This window comes from Balaenoptera acutorostrata, chromosome 9 (assembly GCF_949987535.1).
Source record: "Balaenoptera acutorostrata chromosome 9, mBalAcu1.1, whole genome shotgun sequence".
NCBI lineage: Eukaryota > Metazoa > Chordata > Mammalia > Artiodactyla > Balaenopteridae > Balaenoptera > Balaenoptera acutorostrata.
Window position 1 is genome coordinate 58,293,104 of NC_080072.1, and position 21,336 is coordinate 58,314,439.

Genomic DNA, 21,336 nt, shown 5'->3' on the forward strand with positions numbered 1-21,336 from the left:
AGGAAGCCCCCACACAACTGCTGGTGTCATGTATGCATCTGGAGAACCTCTGCTTCCTCATCCCTGCCGTGGTCAGGCCTCTGAGGAAAAGCACCCTGGGGAGAGCCCTGGGTGCTGAGGGCTGGCTGGCTTGCTTTCCCCATAGAAGGGTGCTCCGGTCAGTTCCAACTGGCATTGAATTCCTCTCCCTCTCATGGTCGGTCCCAGCATGCCTCATACTTGGGTCTCCCTGAGTCAGTCACACAGCTGGGAAACTGCAGAGTAAAGGAGCTGCACCCCTGGGGCTCCTTGCTGGGCTCAGAAACGCCATTGGGTCTCTGGGTGACAGCCTGCTTCTTGGAAGAGCCTGTTAAATGGACTCCCATTCAGACTATACAAATTGTGGTGCAGCATACGGGGTGCAGGAAAACACAGGGTTTTTCTGTCCCACATGCTTGCTCTTGTTAAACACAGGCACAAGGTCAGGCTGGCCTGCCCATCAGAAACCCCGCTCTCTGGAGAAGTGCCACTGGACTCCTCCCTAACAAGAACCCCGGCTGACAGCCGCCTGGCAGAATGCTGCCGTTTCCCTTCCTCAGATAAGGATTCAACAATCCAAACCTCGTTCCTCTCTAGGTGGCAGCTGGACTTTCCTGGAGGGCAGAGCACTCTCAAGTTTCACTTCCAATCAAGGAATTAGAGCTGGAAGCTCTTTCTAACATCATCACCACCATCATCATATAATTAGCAAACATTTTTTGTGTGGCCAGTACTAGTCTGAGACTTTATGTACTTTTTGTTTTTTCATTTAATTCTCACGACAACCCTGCACAATAGACATTACTACCCTGCTCTTACAGATGAGGAAACTGGAGCTCAGAGAAGTTAAGGAATTTTCACATAGCTATAAAGTGGATGCAACAGACTTTACATCCAGGTCTTGGCTATTTTCACCAGACCACGCTGCTGCCATAAAAGCCACCCTTTACTTATCACGAATGTACCAAGCCCTGTGCTAGGTGCTTTATCTCAGTTAATCTTTTCAATGGCTTTCATGAAACAATTACTATTATTGCCAGTTTATCATTGGAGGCAGGTACACAAAGGTTCAATCATTTCCCTGGGGCCACATAGAGCTAGTAGGAGGTAAAGCCAAGATTCACACTCCAGGCGCTTTCTATGATGCCACATTCCTTCATACGAGAGGAAAGAAAGCAACAACCCAAACCTGGCAACTGATTTCACTTTATCCCAAAGATGCAAATAAGCCCTGTATTACGGGTTCAGAGCATGACGATAGAGAAAAGCATCTGCTGTCTTGTGTTTGTGGGTTTCCAGTCACTTGGGCTTGTTTTCCATACAAATCTGTTTGGGGATACTCAGTAGTGAATGATAGATAGCTGTTTCTTCTGAATCTAGATCAGTGAGGAGTAGCGGCATCATGATTCAGGCGAATAATAGGTAAAAGGAATTTTAACAGTAACATTTGGAAGCTTCCATTATCCATTCGTTTTAGAGCAAATACTCTATTCCAGGCCCTGCCCTAAGTAATATAGGTTTGGAGAGATGAATGGTCTCTACTTTCAAAGCATGTTATTTAACTGAAGGTGACAGATATATAAACAATGATCTGCGAGCTGACTTCTACTCCTGCTTCTGCTACTAATCTGTAATGTGATTTTAACAGGTAATTTAACCTCTCTGGACTCTGAATCCTCAGTAGAAAATTAAGTAAAATAGATAATGTATCCATCCATCCTCTGTCCCACTGTCCCTCCCCATCGCTCCCCTCTCTCCTTCTTTCCTTCCATCTCTTCATTGTTCAAGGTAATATATCGATATATGTATATTTATCTTGAGCGACTACTAAGTGCTAAAATGAGTGAGATGCAGTCCTGTCCTGGCAGACTCAGTTTAGAGGGTTAACAGACATTTACATATGCACTATATTAAGCCCTTGTCCAGAGCCACATATCCATCAGTGGCAGAGCCAGGATCTGAAACACAAGTTGGCCTGACTCCAAGGCCTACACTCTTTTCTCTCTGCTGAGCGGTCCATTTCTCCCAGTACAAGTTTCTCAAGTTCCCCACTTGACAGGTTCCTTAAGGCATGTCAGACTGGGAGAAACGATACTGAAATCCTTGGTCGGGTGCCGCGTGATTCGTGGCACGTAGGCAGCAGGCTTGGTGAGTGACCAGAGGACACGCAGGGGTCATGGTCCCTGTTGGTACTTATCAGGATGGCATGGTAAGGGCACCCCGAAACAGAACAGCCACTGGCAGCCAACCAGCCATAGCCCTAATCAGATCCCGTAACGGGTCCAGTAAAGAAAGGGTGAGCAAGGAATATTCCCCTTGGTAGGAGTAATATTTCCATCTCCAGTTGACTAGAAGAACTCACACCGTGGGAAGGCCCATAAGCATACATACAAAATCACACAATTGAATGAAAGAGCAGAAAGTTCCCTACCCAGAGACGAAAGCGGTATTTCTGGCCAAGATAAATGAATAGGTTTTTCCTCACTCTATTTCTGCTCCTGGCTCTGCCACTTGACTAGCCTGTGAATTGGGGGAAGATCATGTAACCTCTGAGGTTCTCAGTATTCTCGGGGTAAGTTGAAGGGACTATAAAGTACCTTTATCTCTAAAAAGGTTAAAGTTCGAATGCTTTGACACACTCGTATCATGCCCCTCTTGCTGGGCTCAGAGAACTCCCCCGACTTCACTTTTCCCCTCTTGTCATTGCTCCTTGTGAGGAAGGGCTGGGGCAGTGGAAAGCACGGGCCCTGGAGTCCCAGCTCCATCACGTCCCAGGAGCAAGCCTTCTCCTTGGATTCCCAGTTACTCTCTGGGGATCATAATACTACCTTCCAGGGAGACTCCCCAGGAGTCCTTCTTAGGTCCCCACTCGGCCCCCTTACACATTTTCCTGGATCCAACTTTTGTGTGCTCATGGTTTCATCTACTGCTTGTTTGTTGATGGCTCACAAATCAAAAACCCCAGCCCTAACCTCTGTGTGAGCTTCAGATTTGCTTCTGAACTACAAATAGACATTTATTCTTGGGTGTTCTACTGAGGTGAGCCCCTTCCTTGCCCTTGCCAAGCATCTGAGTGAGAGACTCCGCCCTCCAGCATCCCTCAGACCCAGCAGATGATGAAGCCCTGCTGATTTCCCTCTTTAAATAGAACTGGGGATGTCATTCATTCTTCCCTTCCCTCATCCTTACCACATCGTCCCCTTAGGGCAGGAACTCTCTTGGCACAGAAGTCATGAACATAGAAGGCACACAGTCTGTGCTGAACTGAACTGGGCTGACTTTTAAAGAAAGCTCTGTGTGCATGAGGTATCACTACCTTGGAAGACATTCAAAATAAATGATCATAAATCCCTCCTTCTTGGATACCTTTCCCAAGTCCACAGACCCTGATCTGGGGAGCAGAGAACAGACAGCTGCCTTTTGCTGGCTCCTGTACACTTTCACGCCCCTGGGTCTTTGCACAAGCTGTTCCCTCACCCTGGCACACTCTCTCTCCCTTGCTGAGCTATTTCTCATCTTTAAGACTCAGTTCTTAAGTCTCAGCCTTCCCCCACCCAGGAGCACCTTCTCTATGCTTCAGGAGTACCCTGAGGACATATTTCTGGTCTATCACAATGGAACTATTTTTTGTCCCCCTAGTGGGCTATGAGTGACCAATGGGCAGGGACTGTGCTCCACTCATCTCTGTGCTTCCAGCACAGGACCTGGCACAGAGGAGACCTCAGTAAAAACCTGTCCAATAGACGACACCACTGAACGCTTGTGAAAGAATGCATGGGCGTATGGCCTGGGGTGCCAGCAGATGCACCCCACCCCAGCCTAACAAAATCTCCCGGACATCAGCTCTGAGGGGTAAGAGTGTCAAAGCTTTCAGCTCATCTGGAGACCACAGAATCAGTAAGAGCTGACTGCAAAGTGGGTATTGATCCAAGATTCCCCTTGGACCTTTGATTTCCCACTCTCTCCATCTATCACCCAGTGAGGACAAAAAAAAAACTGTGCTCATAAAAATTCCAAACGCCTTGGATAGCAGTTTTCTAAATGTGGGTACCTGAGGCTGTTTCCCTGCCTCCCCTGACATTCCATCAAGAGCCTTCAATGCCCACCCTCCTGGCCTCCTCCCACTCCCACCCACCCACACGTGGCCCTGGAGGTGAGCCATTTCCCCTTCAGAGGAACCACGGCCCGAGCTGGACTCACCCTCCGTCAAAGGGGTTCTCCCCGGGGATGATGTGTGTGCTGTCCCTGCCCACGAGGAACTTGATTCGGTCGTAGAAGGAGTGCAGGTTCTGCTGGGACACAGGGGCCTGTGTCTCCTGGATGATGTCCAGAGGGTCTGGGGAGCCCAGGCACAGCGGGCTGACGTGACAGAGGGGCTGGAGGCAGCAGTCGGGGTCCATGCAGTCCACCAAGCCATCTGCAGGGGTGACAGAGCATGACGTTTATATGGCTATGTTCAATCAGCATCGTTTGTCCACAGTGCCTTCCTTCATTCACTTCTCTATTTTCCATTCATTGGAAAACTTTATTAAGTGCCTGATACAAGCCAAGGGCTTTGCTGGGCACCAAGTAGATTCAGGTGTCAGATGAGGTCGCAGCCCACTAGCGTAGTAGGAGAGACAGACAAGTCAGTGGGCAGCGTGACGTGTTTTTTTTGTTTTTTTGTTTTTTTTTCAGAGAGAGAGAAGGAATTATATATATGAAGGCCCAGAGGTGAGAGAACACACTGAACATTTGAGTTGTTAAATTCAAATGCTGGGCTCAGAAGGTGAGGGGAACAGCACAAGGTCAGGCCGTGAGGTCGGCAGGAGCAAACAGCTGGGCCTCCCCGGCCAGGTTAGGGAGTTTGCATTTCACCCTCTGGACAATGGGAGCTACTGAAAGGTGTTAAGCAAGAGGTGATTTTATCTGAAAGTCACTGCATTGCTGAAAGAGCATCCCCTGTATTGTGGAGAGGGGACTGAAGGGGGCCCAAGGTAGAAGCTGGGGGCTGCATGGAGGCAGTGTTGCTGAGATTACGCAGGAGGAAAATAATGGTTCCTGAGACTAGAGCAGTGACAGTGGAGACTGAGAGAAGAGGACGGTTTGGAGAGACACTGAAGAGGTAAGGCCTGGCGACTGACGGGCTTCGGGGGTGAGAAAGAGGCAGTGCTGGTGGAGGCGGCGAAACTCCCAGCATCTCTCCCGGCCTCGATGCAAATGTGTGGACACCCGGCTCTGCCTTCTGTGAGAGGGGATGGTTTCAGATCACCGGCCAAGCTGCTATTAGCAGAGAATTAATTCTCTCTACCACATGGGTGGATTTCTTTATAGGGCTGAAAATTGTATGACAGCTTCCAGCTTCCCAAAGTGCAAAAAAGAAATTCCACCAGACCACAACTTTTTGGTCTCATTATCCCAAAGCGCTTTTACAGGCACCCAAGAGAATAGCTTAAAATAGATGACAAACCCAGGGATTAGAGGATACTGCCCAAAGTGGGGGACAGGGAAAGCCAGTCTGTGTGCTCTGTAGGCAGAGAACAGTCGAAGCACATGCGTTCCTCTGTAGGTTGGAATTCTGCCCCTCCTGCTTACCAGCTGTGTGACTTTGGGCAAACTTCCTCACCACCCTGGGGGCATGGATCCTGCTCTGGTTATCTCTGTTGTATCCCCGGCACTTACTACAGGTGTTTAAAACATGACTGTTACATAAATAAATGAAAGAAAATTGAATGAATTAATTGACAAATGAATCAAGGGGACAAAACCAAATGACAGTCCATAAAAGGCAGAAGACCTTTTATTACCTTCATTCAATTCAATTAAACTGTGTGGTATGGTGGGAGGATCGTGTGGCTCAGAGACTGAAGCTCAAGTCCCAGAACTGCGCCTAAGAATGACTCTGGCTGAGTTCCTGTGCTTCATCGCTCTGAGGCCCCGTCTCCTCAACACTGACATACTGCCTCACTTCTGTCTCCATGGGTTTACAACACAGATACTGCCCACTGGAGTACTGCCTATGCATTGGTTAGACTGGGTGCCCTACCCACACAGGCAGCACTCTTAAGCCTCCTTTCTAGCCTTGGGATGTTGTGGCCTCAGGCAAGCTACCTGACCTCCCCGAAACCCAGTTTTTTTCTAAAAAACTTAGGGCCAAAAATCCCTTGTCTTTCTCTCCCAACTTCTGCATGATATCCAAGACCTTTCACGCTATGTCCTCCTTGAGGGCAGCACAGTGGTAAAGAGTATGGGCTCCAGAGCAGGACTGTCTGAGGGGAAATCCTGGCTCTGAAACTTACTACTGTGTGACCTTGGGCAGGTTACTTAAACTCTCTGGTCTCAGTTTCCCACATCTCTTACAAGTGGATTCTTTTTTTTTTTTTTTTTTTTAATTTTTTTGGCCACACCGCGGGGCATGTGTGATCTTAGTTCCCCAACCAGGGATCGAACCTGCGCCCCCTGCAGTGGAAGCGTGGAGTCTTAACCACTGGACTGCCAGGGAAGTCCCACAAGTGGATTCTAAGAGTGTTACTTAAGTACTTTTTACATAAGTGAAAAACAGAGTGTATGTCCCCCAATCTAGCGGAGAACCTGACACATAGTAAGTACTTAATAAAGGTAGCTCCCCTTCCTGACCCTGACCCTAGAACACAGCTCACCAAAGCGTAGGGCTGGCTGTCCTTTGTCTGCTCACCAGCCAGATCCATCCTGAGATGTGGAGGAAAGGCCTCCTCTCACTCCAGCTCTGTCCTGGGTCCTACCTTGTGGCTCCTGTCCCAGCTTCCAGATACACCAGCTAACTGCCTAGCCAAGCACCTGTTTTCTCCTGCAGTCGGCGGGTTCCATCACACATTCTCGGGCTGCCCCTGTCAGACATTGCTTAAGCACATAATTACAGCCCAAGCTGAGGGTTATCTGCATTCTGCTATTGACGTTAGCATGACAGATTCAGCTGCCGCATCCATAACTCTGCAGAAATGCTCCATTATTCAATCCCGGCGAGCAGGGACGCTGACCATTAAATCAGCTAGCACAATTGAAGGGCTGTGAAAAGTCATGGCTAATTTTAAATTTTATTAGCTCTTGCCTGCTCTTGTTTACCACCGAAGCGGTCCCTGGAAACCAGTCTTTTACCTCTTTATAAACACTCGGCTCTGTGGCACCTTGGAAGAACTGCTTCCTGCTCTCTGGTCCTGGTTGGAAGGATAGCCAGGAATGATTGCTAGTATTATTAATTTTTGTATTAAATGATGATGATGATGATGATAATCACAGCTGCCACCTACTGAGTGCCAGGCATTGTGCTAAATGCTTTACAGGGAATGTTTTCAAGGAATGTGTCACTGAATCTTCCCAACTCTACGAAGCAGCCACTGTCGCCACCATCACCCCCATTTCAGAGAGGAGGAACCAGAGGTTCCAAGTGGTAAAGTAACTTGGTCAAGGTCACACAGTCAGTGAAGAAGGTGACTCAGAATTTGAACTCAGTTCTTTCTGAAAAATAAAAGGTTCTCTGATCCTGCAGAGACTTTTAGGAACTATTTCTTGAGTGGGAAACACGAATCTACGAGTGTTGCTGAAATGCTACCCTTCTGTGCTCTTCCAGTGCCCTGGGTGACCTCCACCACTGCACTCATCTCCCCATATTGTAATTCTCATTTTCTCTGTCTCGCTCTCCACACAATGAGCTCTTGGAGAAGAGCTGCTGCCCGCCTACACCTCCCTATGTTGACTCTCCCCTATCATTCATTTGGCAAATAGCTGCTGAGTCGTAAATGTGGGCTAAACCTCCACTAATAGAGACCATCATATTAAATGAGATATTTTAAAAATGAGTAGGACCCACAAAATTCTTATCAAAGTCTCAGTTTATGAGACCAGCTTCTGTGCAAACCCCTCTCTGTTATTTTCAAATGCAGCATTATGGCAGCCTGCAGCAGGGCATGTGGCTGCTCTACGGTAATAGAGACTCTTCCACGGTTTCAGTTTCTTAGGCATAGATGACGAGTTTTAGAAAAGTTGTAGTAAGAGGAAAAAGTATGTTCTGAGGACAGAAAAGTAAATTTTGGGGTAGATTAGAAATTAGATTAGAAATACATCAATATATGGTTTTCGAGATTCTCTGGTTTGGGCTAGTTTGGAGACATTTAGATTTTCCAAGCACTTCTTATCTCACTTAATTGTATATTACACACACATTGGTTGACTTATAAAATGTTCATGTTTCCTATATTTACTATTCCTATTGGGAGACCCTTGTTATCACAGGAGCAAAAACAAAACCCAAAAACCCATCAGGAAAATAGAGACGATTTTTCCTTTATTTCCTTCGAAATTTCAATAAAACCCTCCTACACCCTAAACTCTAGCTTTTGGGAAATTACATATTCCCCCCAGAGATTTCCTTTGTCCTTGAACTTCTGAAGGCCTCCCCTCTCTCCTTACATGGTGAAAGTGAAGAGGGGCAGATGAAAGTGTCAGGCTCCCGGAGAGTGGGAGGGGCAGCAATGCCACACCCGGCAGGCAGTGGCCTCTGGTGCCGCGGGGCGGTGGGAGAAGGAAACAGCCAGAAAAAAGGCAGAACAGAGATTAAAAAGAAAGACGAAGAAAAAGGAAGGAAGGGAAGAAGCAGAAAAAAAAAAGAAAAAAGGGGCCAGGTGTCTGGGGCACTAAATGAATACTGCAGAGCAGTTCTCGTGCTTGTGACCCTTGAACGTGAAGCCCTCTGGTGCTGAGATGGCGCATGGTGCGTGGGGCACTGGCTTCTGCTAACATTTCCACGTACGTCCTACGCCACCAACTTGAGAATGAGGGCCACACCATTTCCTCTTGCCTCCCTCCTCAGCACCCACCCTGCCGGTGGGTGTCAATTGACCTTGGAGAGGGGCAAGTGGAGAAAAAAATATCCAGGCTAGAAGCCTGAAGACAGGGTTCCTTCCCTGAGTCTGTCACTCTCTAGCCGTGAGACCTTGGGTACATCCCTTCCTATGTCTGAGATGCAATGTATTCACGTCAAACCAGGATAATAAGCTCTGGCAACCTGTCAGGATTGCTGAAAGTTTCCTGGGCCGTGAAGAGTAAATCAGTAATTCAACGAAAGAACTCTTGGAGTCCTTCACCCTCTGCAGACGGTTGCCATAGCACAGGAATGAATGAAGTCCTCTGCCATCAATTGCGGTCCTGACTAGTGGTGGCTTCCTATTCATGTTGTGACCTTAACAGATGCCAGGGAGTGGTGGGACTTTGGGTGACCATCTCCCTCTCTGCTGTCAGTGTCCTCATCAATCGTGGGGGGCGGATAGGGCAGCCTCTGGGGCTAACCTTCCAGACAGTCACCTCCTGGCCTTTCTATGCCACAGGCCCATCTCCCCTGGTGGCTGGCCTGCTGGAACTTTCACAGGAAGTGACAGGCGGGCACGAAGAGTTCTATCGTAGGTGGTGACTCAGCTGGCCTTCTCATCTTTACAAAAGAAGACACTGGGGTCAGGTTAGGTGATTTATCCAACGTCATACTGCTAGTGAAGTGGCAGAGTTGGGACTCTGGTCTCTTCTCTTTCTCCAAAACCAGGCACTAGTCCACAGTCTACATCTCTTTCCCTATTAGTGCTTTGGACATCCTGGATCCCCAGCCCTGTCTCCCATCCACAGAAGGCAGAAAATGACTTACGTCTTATCCTAAATGCATAGCACATTGCCTTGTGCACAGTGAGCATATTTGTTGAATGAATGAAAAAATGAATGAATTACGTGAGGATCCCAAATCAAACAGCTCCATCAGTTGGATGGGGCTCATCGAGGGCTGTGAGGCATGATGAAACCCCTCCGCCACCACGGGAAGAGCTCGTTCCTCTCCTTAGAAAGGAGGCACAGGGGACAAGTCTGCTCTGTTCCTTCCGTGTCTGTCACATGGCTGGCAGGCCCTGCACTAGGCACTGGATAGACAAGAAGAAAATAGAGTCATGCCTCCAAAGGATTTGGTGTAGTGGGTCAGATAGAGATAACCGTGTGCTGGGAAAGAAGGAAGCAGAGGGGGCTGTGGAAGTCCAAAGGTGGGAACCCAACGTGGGCTGAGGGCTGGAATATTTCCTGGAAGATGGAATGTTTAAACTGAGACTAGAAGGAGGGCAAGAATAAGCCAAAAGGAGAGCAGAGCTGGGGGCAGGTTTGGGAAGTTTGTGGACTAGCAAACTCTTTTCATCAGAGTTGTCTGCATGGTTCCTTAACCTGATGGTCCCGTGGACAGTATCTAACAAGCCCACCCAACTCTCTGCAGGCTTAACTCCTCCCCGGGCTCGACAGCCCATCAGCTGGCCTCATCTCACAGCTGCCTGCAGTCTGGCCACAGAAGTGTTTTGCAACCGGCTGTGAGCACAGCATCTGGGGAGGCCCCGGGGGGTGGGGGGTGGAATGTGCCTCCCTGTCTTGTACACATCTGGGAGAAGTTTTTGTCATTTGCTAGAATAAATGCTGTGCCTTCTTTGAAAAGGCTTGCAAAATCTTTATCTCCTCCTCGGAACCCAGGATATTTAAAGGTCAATTTCGCTCTTGTCTCTTATCACAAGAAATGTGGTTTAGAGATAGTCTGAAGTGCGGCCAAATTCTTTGGCTTTATGTGAACTCTCCATGACAACAATGGGACATGGGGAGGAGAAGGGAGGACAGAGAGCTCTGTTCTTGGTTTTACTGAAATTTCTCCTTCCAGGTTGCATCTATCAATTACCTGAATTACAATCCATGATTGTCTTTTTATGGGACCAACAGTGTCTAAAGAGATGAACACACCTTGAAGCTGCTTAAAGATCCTTTATCAAAAGGGGTCTGGTTGCTTAAATTCCAGTGGGCTTTTTCTCTTGGCTTCTTCTTTTTAAACCCAGGTTCCATCCTCATCCTAGCTTTCCCACTGATCTACTGGATGACTTTGGGAAAATCATGTCAGCTCAGTGAGCCTCGGTTTCCCTGCCTGTAAACATCTGCCCTGCAAGTGTGTTGTGAGGGGCTGGAGGTTATGGACACAGAGTGTCCAGTGCAGGGCCTGCCCCTTAGAGATGCTCTCTAAACGATGGCTGTTGTCTTCCTTTATGTACATTTGAATTTTTTTCCTTCTAGCAGTAAGCGTGTAATAGTTTGGAATACAAAATTTAACTAAGACATGAAAAAGGTCAAAATACATTATATGGAGAAACACAGTACAATCATAAGTACAAAAAGTAGAGGATAAAATTATATAGAGAACATAATTCCAAGTTTTAAAAATAATCATTTATATATGAATATATATTTATTTTATAACAAACATCATGTTTCTGTGATTACAGGTGGAAAGGAGCAGGAGAAAGAGAACTGACATTTGCAGGCGATGAACTGAGGCTTAGAGAAATTGAATAACTCGCTGAAGGTCATGCAGCCAGCAAATGGGGGAGCAAGGATTTGAATCCAGACAATCTAGGTACAGATCCTGTACTTTTAATCACTGCGGTGTGTTGCTTCTCAGGTGCTTTAGATACAACACCTGTAATCCTCATAGCAACCCTGCAAGGTAGGCCTTACTATTCTTATTTTACAGTCACACAGCATCTCTGGGTCACAATTTCTCCATTTCTGAAATAGGCATGAATGTCCCCATCAGAGGGTCAGTGTGCAACACATGAGAAGGTGCACGTGACAGCACTTCACAGAGGGCTTCCTAAAGGGCGCTACATGCATAGGGAACATCTTCTTGGTCAAATGGGCCACACAGAGGAATTCGTATTTTGTGGTGAATCCGGGCCTCTGCTTGCCAGCCTGCCTTGCTGTTCCCCCTCAGCAGCCAGGGCTCAGGGTGACTCTGGAGGCAGGCTAGGTTGACTGGGCAACCCTGACAGAGGATTAGGAGACTGGGAGTAACTAAGTCATATCCAGGATCTATTCCCCGCTTTAAAAATGTAGACAACGACCACAAGTGAAAACAGAAACAAACCAATGAAGCTAAACCCAACTCAGCCCTATTGTGTAACTTTTTTTTCTGGTCTCAGTTTAAAAACACTGCAACAACATTCTTAATGAAGCTTGAAATTCCAGTTTAATTTGTAAAGGATTGCTTTAAGCCTAGCAAATTGGGAAAGAAGAGAAACCAGAAGTTCTCAGATAACTTGAAGAGCCACGGTCAGGGTTACGATAGAGCCGTGAGTCCGAAGTCTGGGCACACTGAAAAGTTCTCATGTGGCCAGACCTCACAGACTATGCAGTTTCTGTCACCTGCCAGCTGTGTGACCTGGGCAAAATACTTCCCCTTACTAAGTCCTAGCTTCCTCATCATAAGAAAAGAGTAAGGGGATAAGAATACCATACACCTCTCAGTGTTGTTGGATGGGTACACAATTGCTTTGCAAACAGTAAAATGACATATAAGTTATCATTGTCATCCTCTGGTCTGCTCTGTGGTACTGTCGTAGCCTATTTAAATTCGAGTAAGTACTCACACTACATGTCTAGGAAGAGGATAAAGCACTAGGAGGAGGTGGTCCATAAGATCACACAGGATGGCCCAAGAGTCTTGGGTCCTAGTCCAGCTGTGTTAATGACTTTCTGTGTGACTTCAATGCGTATGACGTCACATCCCCTCTCTGGGCCCCAGTTTCCCGGTCTGTAATGTGCAGGGGAGTAGAAGGAGGGAGCTGTAGTCTTTGTTCTCTGTCTCCTCCAGTCCTGCTACTCACATTAACCTCTGCTAATCCCTTCTCCAAGCCCCTGAGTCACATCAGCCAAAAACAATCTCTCAGCGAGACGCTAACATTTTTTTCCCTCCACCCTGACTTATTTATCTGGGATTATGCTGTGTCCCACATCATGGCTGAAATAAAGGCACCTGTTTCATTCTACCTCTATAAGATTTGGTTGTTTGGATAACAATTCCTTCCAAATAACTGTGAGCTTCCTGAGGGAGACAGACAGGGTCACGTTCATCGGTCTTGATATCCTCTCAGAAAGGAGTGTGGTACCCGGTAGACAGCAGAAGCCTAGCAAATGTGTGCTTGACTGAACTGCAAACAGCCAAGTGCTAAATCTGGCTCACCCTTGTGCTGCCGTGCACAGCCTGCCCTGCTTCTCCCTCCACTAAAACTGTCCCTGTTTGGCCAAGACCCAGAGGGCCCAGTGAGGATAGTCTTGCCCGCTCCGGCACTTGGGGACAGTCTAACCCTTATGGTTGTTTCATCTGTGCCACCCTGCAAAGTGGGGACCCTCTGCCCCTTCCTCTTGGCTCCCCCAATGGGTAGAGAGCCCACCAAACTGAGAGGGTCCTGAGGTGAGACATCCCCTCATTTCTCAGTTGAGAACCCAAGGCCAAGCTCCCTCAACAGTCTGGTCTCCCCAGCTAGCTGTCTTCTCCACCATGACGATCCATGGGATGTGTTCCTGGCTGGACATGGGACAGGGGCTACATCACAGTTCCCAGGAGGGTACCCAGGCATTTGATGACATCAGTTGAATGAGCGGATGCTCCTTTATTACAGCAATTATCCCACTGCATTGCAACTGGTGCTGTTTCTCTCTCCAGGCTGTGAACTTCACAAAGGCAGGGACTGTGTCTTATTTGTCTCTGAAGCCCCAAGACCCAGGATAGGGCCCAGTGCAGGGCAGACCTTCAGTTAATGTTTGCTGAGTGAGTGAATGAACTCAAGTTACAGTAGTACTTTTGTATGGCTTTCGTAAAAAGTATGTAAAAGTTCATTCCAGTCCGTAACATGCTCCGTAAACAGAAGAGGTATATTCTCCTACACTTGGGGATTTTCTCATTGTTTTTTTCCATTTCGTGCTGGTTCATCTCCATGGCGGCTGGAGAAGGCTCTGTTCCCCTTGGGTCGGGATCAGCCCTGTTTCCTATGATGAGAAGCTCTTTCTCCCACCAAAGCTGTGGGGCTTTTGGCTCCTGTGTGCCCACGCTCCCTGTCAGTACTGGGAGGGCTGGCTCTGAAGGATGGTGAACAGAGGGTACGCTGGCATTGTGTTTCACGTGAGGGGGTAAATGAACCCTGTTTTATAACTTATTCTGGTATGCGTGTTACGGGGGAGTGCACCCTCTCCCCACATTTCTCAGGGACATTCAGTTCTTTTGCTGCCCAGATAGTCAACAGCCTCCTGAAAGCTTTGGCCAAGACCCTGGATTCCTGAGAAGGGAATGACTTCACAGTATGGCTCCTCTCCCTTTCTTTTCTAACTATAGGAATGTCATTGCTGGTCATGGAATTGCCTCTACACAGGCAAAGTGAAGGGGGGAGTTAGGCAGATAATTTAGGCTGACATCTCTTCCCTATGAAGAGCCAGTACGATTGTACTTTATCTTGCCTGAAGACAGGGCTACTTGGTGCCCTTCCCTGCTTTGCCCATGATGTTTTCTCCCTCCTTTCCAAGAAATGCCTGCCTGCTCAAGCTTCACCTTCTTGATGAATGTTTTCCTACTCTCACAACAGCCAATACAGAAGTCTGCAACTGCCCTTATCACCGTCCATTAGCACTTAACTTTGGTCTCCCACCCTCATTTGAGCTCCTGGAGTGTGGGGACCGGACTTACTCATCTCTGTGCCTGGCCTAGCGCCTGGCTCCGTAACAGGAACCCTGGATATTTATGGAGCACAGAATGAATGAGCTCCACAAATCTCAGACTGATTAAGGGACATTTCAGCCCTGTGAGATCTCAAGAGGAGAGCAGGGACCCACTGCCTCTGCCTGGCTACCATGACCCAACCCCACGAGCTCCTTGTCGACAATTACCCCACGGGTCCCAGGACTGGGTGCATCAGGCCCGACCACCTCCTGGATTCAGGCAGCAGACCAAAGGACTGGCTCAGACAAAGACCAGTGGCCTGAAACAGCCCAAGGTTGCCAGAGCCAACTCAAGGCAAATGAACCAGAGCAATCACAACAGCACACACTTGGCCTTTTAATCCTTCTGGTGCTTTAAGATTGTAGAATCACGCTAAGTAGAAGGTTCCCAAAGGTTGGGATGCTGAGTTTCTGGCCTGTTGATTTCCTACTCTGTGCAGTATATCAGAAAGTCCCTTGGTATAAATATGAGGGAGCTGCATACACACATCTGGAGTAGGCCAACTGTTAGGCCATCATCATAAAGGAAGGATTAACTGTTTTGGTCTTTTTTTTTTTTTTCATATCTCCATCTTTTTCTTCTCCTAGTAACCCCTTGAGATTGGTAGAGTCAGGAGGAATCAACCCATCTTCCAAGTGGGAAAGCAAAGCACATTGTGTTTGTATTTATACAAGTTCCACACAACAGAAAGACAAAGGCTAATTCTAGGACTAATATAAAGACTGGAAGGGCTCTTATGATCCAATGGCCTCATTTTATAAACAGGGAGTGTGAGGCCCACTGACATCGAGTAGCTTGCTTAAGGACACACAGAGCACCAAAGACAGAATTGGGATTAGAACCCTGGACTCTTCACTCTCAGCTAATAAAAGTTCCACAAGACTAGGCCTCCCTTCCTTAGGGTTTTGACTGCCCAGCACTTGAAAAAAACCCAACAGCAAAGACAAATTCTACTACAAACCCACAGGGACAGAGGTGTGGAGGCAAAGGTGGCCCCCAGCATGCTTGGGGAGGGTTACCACCAGAATCAGGGGAGAAGGGACCTTGACAGAGGTAACTCAACCTCCCTCCCCTGGAGAAGCATCCTTTCTGCCACTTTCTGTGGTACAGAATTGGGTGGCCTTTTCTTGTCCACTTCCAATGGCGGTATCTCGTAACTTTGCCAGGCAACTCATTCCATTAATGAATTACTAGAAAATTCCTTCTTCCATATGCCTTCTCCTCTGCACTTGCTCTCAGAGGGTAACTAATTTTGTTTGCACCAGCTAATTTTAATGAATTCAAATGGAACAACCAGTGATATGCACTCATTCCTTAGATGACATGTGCCGTTTTATGCCTACCCTGCAGGCCCCCTTGACTGGACAGCTGGTGTGCTGGTGGCCTGTTATCTCAGTAATGCCCACCCTCCACTCTGTGCTTCCCACAGCCCTGGAGATGCACAGCACCCATGGGTGCCAGAGCCCTACCTCCATCGTTGTCTTTGCTGTCGCCACAGGCGGTTTCCATGGACGTGTCACAGCCAGCTCCTCTCCAGCCCAGCTGGCAGACGCAGTGCCACCCATTCAGGTCCAAGGTGCATCTGCCGTTGCCATTGCACAAGCCAGGGCAACCCTCTGCAAGGCAAAGCACACGGAATCAAGGTAGGATCATCCACAGCCAACTGGTCACACACACGCACACTCTGCCTGTCAACTTACAAAAGGCTTTCACATTCATCAGCACACTGATGCCCTCAGCACCAGGGGAGGCCTATCATTAGAACTGCCACTTTACCTCTAAGGCAACTGAGACTCAGAGGTGGAAGGCCTTACTAAGGATGCACAGTCAGGACGAGACGCTGTCAGGACGTGGCAGGCATAGGTCTGAAACCCACACCTTCTGTATCTGAAACCCCCTCTTTCAAAGGTGATCAGGATTCTGCAGCAGGTGTCAGTGGATGTGGGCTTGTCCAAATTTGATCAGCGGAGCTTTCTGGCTGATCCTTGCTCCTTGCTCACTCCTGCCTGTTTTTCCTGTCTCTGGTGGCTGTGTGGAACAAAGGAATCATTCTATTTACTCCTCTTATCCCCTTAGCACTTCTGGGTCTCATTCTAAAAGGCTGTACTTTTTTCAGGCCTTGTTACTAGGTTCATTGTACTGAACCTTAGGCTTCTCATTTATTTTGTCCTATTTTCTCCTGAACAACTGTCTTTGCTTTCAGGAAGAGTCCTGGAGTCTTTTTTCCCCCATCTTATCTACAGCCAGTAAAGGGAACCCAGATGACTGCCAGGAGAGAGACTAAGTAGGGCTGTCTGTGATTGCCAATGCAGGTTTGGGCAGGCTTCCCTTCCCTAATTTTCTTCATCTGTACATCCGTCTGCCTGTCTGTCATTTATTAAGCACCTTCTCTGGGCTAGCACTGGAGGTACAGAGATGAGTAAGACCTAGTTCTTATTCTTGAGGAGCATGTAGCCTATCAAAGGAGACAGGTTTGTATAAGCAAAATATTTCACTGCTAAGTACCCTGAGGGAGATGTACAAAATATGGTGGGAACCAAATACAGGAGTGGCCATTTGTCTGAGAGGGCTGTGGGTGATTTAATCAAGGAGGGTCAGGCAATATTTAGACTCTGCCTTAGTTCTGCTTTGACTGTATCATAAGGTGGGGAGTTGTTATTCAAGTAAATTTGCAGGTTTTTGTTGACCACCTTTTCAAACCCCTCTCTCTCTGAGTCTGTAGCTTAGAAATCTAGGCCTGAGAATCTGTGAAGTTACACGGTTTACTCCAGCTTCTGTGTTGCTGCTTGGTTTTCATTCAAGTCCTCCTTTTAACAAATCTGCCAATTCTTTTCTCAGAGGGGCTATCAATATATTACCTCCCTGGGATGTCTTCTCTGGCCCTGCTCAGTCTCAGGGAAAGGTATGGATGTGAAAGCACTCTGCCATCTATAAAACTTGTTTTATTATTAGGAGCAGCAAATACAGCTACAAACTAAATTTTCTATCATGAAGTAAGTGAAAACTGATCCATTATTCTTAAATGGGACAAATGTGGATGTGGCTGTCTGACATAAGACCTAGGCCAAGGTAGGCACTCACTAAATGGCCGATCAAATAGAATCTAAAGCTGTAGTGTTTCAAGGCCTTTTGACAGTTGACTGTTCTTACAAAGTAAAAGAAAAGAACATGTTCATTTATACTTGAGATGTTCAATACCAATCAATCAATCTGGCCACTGTGTTCCATTCAAAGGAAGAAACATTTACGGAGTGTGTACTCTGAGCCTAGGAGGGATTCCTGCGGAAGTTTTGAAGCAAATGTAGATTATGGGGTCACAGCAGAAGCCTGCTGGGAAAGGTGGGAAGCCAGCAGCATGGCCACCCCAAAAGTGATCGAGAAAAGCAGTTGAAAAGCGCAGGAGCAGTGCTGTGACATGCAGGTGACCGCCCAGGCATTCTGATTCAGTAGCTAACACCAGCCACCCCTCCTGATCTAAGCAAATACAGACTCCCTCTTTCTCCAATTAGTCCCATTTAAAGTTTTGTCCATCCAGCTGAGACTTTCTTTAAATTAAGCCTCCTATGTATTTGAGATCAGTTTTGGAGGAAGAAGAGCCCAATCGTTAAGAATGGTAGTAGACTGCTTTCTCTTGCTCCAAGATGTAGCCTCTTGTAAGATGCAAATAACATCTCTTATCTAAGAGCACAAGCTTGGGAGCCATATCAAAGGCTGGCTCTGTCACGCAGTGGCTTTAGGACACCCAGGCACCTTATTTAATTTCTCTGAGCCTCAGTCTACTTATAAAATGGGGTTGGTGGGAGGATTAAATAAGATGTGTGCAAGATGCACAAAGCCTGACATACAGCTTGAACACAGTATCTGAATCTTCTACTCACCTTGACCTTCTCTCTAGTTTAGTAGAGGGACTATAATATCCTAAGTTGTATCCCTAACCTCAGGTAGGGGTCATAGAAAGGCAAAATAGAAAACTGAGGCAGTTATCTAGATCAGAGTTGGCAAGCTTTCTCGGTAAAGGTCCAGATAATAAATATTTTAGGCTTGTGAGCCATATGGTCTCTGTTGCAATTACCCAACTCTGCCATTGTAGCTTGAAAGAAGCCACGTACAATTTATAAATGAATGGGCATGGCTGTGTTCCAGTAAAACTTTATTTACAAAAACAAGTGATGAGCCAGATTTGGTCTGTGTGCTGTAGTTTGCCAAACCCTGGTTTAGATGCTTCAGGAGATTGATGACAATGCCAGTTGCCATATACTGAAGGTCTCATATGGCTTGCCACTGTGCTAGACATTCTACATATATTATTTCCAAACTAAGTAACTTTTGGTTATATTTTCCAGATCCTTATTTTCTAGGGCAGTGCCAATTTCACACAATTTAATCCTAAATTTTTAATAAAAACCATGTGTTATAATACAGTATGGACTTTGTACCTAGACAGACCTCAGTTTAAATCCCAGCACCACCATTTCACTTACTACCTGTGTGATGACTGGCAAATTATTTAACTCTCTAAGCCTCAGTTTTCCCATCTGTAAAATGGAGGTAATATGTAATTCAAAGAGTTGTTAAGAAGATCAATGGGATAATGTATATCAATTATTTAGCACAGTGGGTAACACTGGTAGGTATTTAATAAATGACAGCTGCTATTATTATTATTGGGTTTATTTGTTTTAACATTGTATAACTTCACTAAGAAACTCACAAACTAGAAAATAACCCTTTGCCAGTCCAAACTGTGTCAATGTTTGGGTCAAAAGCTGTAGTCCTCATAAATACAAACCTTGCCAGAGGGAGCTGAGACAAACCCAGTGACACGGTCATGGGGCCAACACGCAGCTCAGCAGGAAGCAGCGAGATGGGTTCAGGGTCACGAGTATCACACCAGGCCCACCGTTTCATGCTTTCCTAGCACTCTTTCCCCCTGAGAGCAACTGTCCCGAGCATACTCAAATTATTAATTTTGCAATAGTTCACTGCCTTACTCCCTCCATTAGAATGTAAACTCCATAAAGGCAACTTTGGACCTAATCCAGTGCCTTGCATGTAGCCAGTACTTGGTATATATTTGTTGAAATGAATCAATGAATGAGGTGGGGACCTAGGTTCTGCCTGACTAAGTTGTGGGATCTTGGGAAAGTGATTTTTCCCCTTTTGGCCTCAATTTCCTCATCTATGAAATGAAGGTTTGGATGAGATGCTCTGTTAGGTCCTTCCAGTACAGTCACCCAATAGAGAAGGTCAAAACAACTTCAAATTTGATGATTTTGTTCTTAATTTCAACAAACTTTACTTAACACCTACTGGACACCAGGCATGTGTTAATTCTGGGGTATACAGAGCTGAGAATATAGCCTCTGCCCTCAATATTTTTATATTCTATTTATCGATACCCTTTGTTCCAGGGCAATTTAAAATGGATCTTATAATCTCAAACAATACTTCTCAAAGTGAATTCTTTGAACTACTAGTTCTATGAGGTCCTCAAATACAAACTTCTGTAAGTCTGGAAAACAATATATCCTATATTCTTATCCTAGAAAGTCACACTAAATATTAATACACTAAAGGCTCTGGGAAGTCTTATAATAAAGAAACCTGCTTATTTGAGTATCAGAACGCTTTCCTCAGAACTATTCCTCCCCTACCCACAACCATTTACAATAATGCAGAATATTCCATTCCACAAAACCCTCTGTGGGAAGCTCCTCTTAGCACACAGTGCCTGGTGCAACCCATTCTGTGCTGCTCTTAAACTGCCAGAGGAGCCCGTGTTCCTGGGGAGGGTAAGCTCTACATGTGAAATCACAGGAGCACTCTCTCAGCAGTTTCTTCAAATGGACCAGGTTCTATCCCGAGGGTCTGCACTGTCCTACCAGTTTCAGGGTTTCAGAGAGAACTGTAGTACCTGTGGCTTGAATGAGGTTTGCTCTAAAGCAGGAATTTGCATCTGAGATCATCACACGCCCATTAGCCAGTATGAGGAAGCCTTCTCTGGGGGACTTGCTGACTTTCTTAAAGCAATATGCCCATCTTTACCCATTGCTAAAGCTCATTAATTCCATAACCCTGAAATTCATCAATAATTCAGAGAGCCCAAGTGACATTAACAATCCCCTCTGGAACGACTCATACCAGGCATTTGCCAGAGCCAAAATAATGTAATTTTAAGGTTTAGAGAAGGGCTAATAAGCTTTTGAAAAGAAACGATGCCCTTTAAATGACAGGGGACCGCTTTATCTTCAACCTCCTGCTTAAGCCTAGGAAGAAGCCTCCCTTGAAGCTAGAAGACTTTCAGAATCCTTGAAGGTATTTATTTTTTACTTAAGTGGTAAAGCAGCTATGCAACACACCTAACACAACAAATGTCCCATTTATGTTTCTCTTTCTGGTTTTCTTGTACTTTTTCATCCCTACAGTCACTTCCCTAGACAAGGTCACCATTTCTTCCCTCCTAGATGACAGCAACAGTCTCCTAACTGGTCTCTTTGCCGCCAGGTGTTCCTTTTCAACTCTTTTCCACAATATGGCCAGATCGATCCTTCCAAATCACAAATGTCGTCAAGTCATTATCCTGCTTTTAAAAACCTTCAGTGGCCTCTCATATGCTTGTTACGGCCCACGGTCTTGGTCTATGAGGCCCTGCCTAAGTTGGGGAGAGCTCTTCTTGCTAAGTGGCCGTGGGACTATCTCTATCACAATTGTCATCATACTTTGTTGGAATTATTTGTTTTAGTGTCTTCTCTGCTAGG

The 21,336-nt window shown here is 46.5% G+C and overlaps 1 protein-coding gene across 1 annotated transcript in view; it reads right to left on the reverse strand.

Moving 5' to 3' along the window:
• The window catches only part of TENM4 (teneurin transmembrane protein 4), a 745,685-nt gene that overhangs the window by 89,817 nt on the left and 634,532 nt on the right, over positions 1-21,336 (reverse strand). The window contains exons 19-20 of the mRNA XM_057553431.1: positions 16,048-16,194; positions 4,219-4,435 (exon numbers count right to left, since the gene is read on the reverse strand). Coding sequence (XP_057409414.1) covers positions 4,219-4,435; positions 16,048-16,194 — 364 coding nt within the window. The remainder of the gene's footprint in view (positions 1-4,218; positions 4,436-16,047; positions 16,195-21,336) is intronic.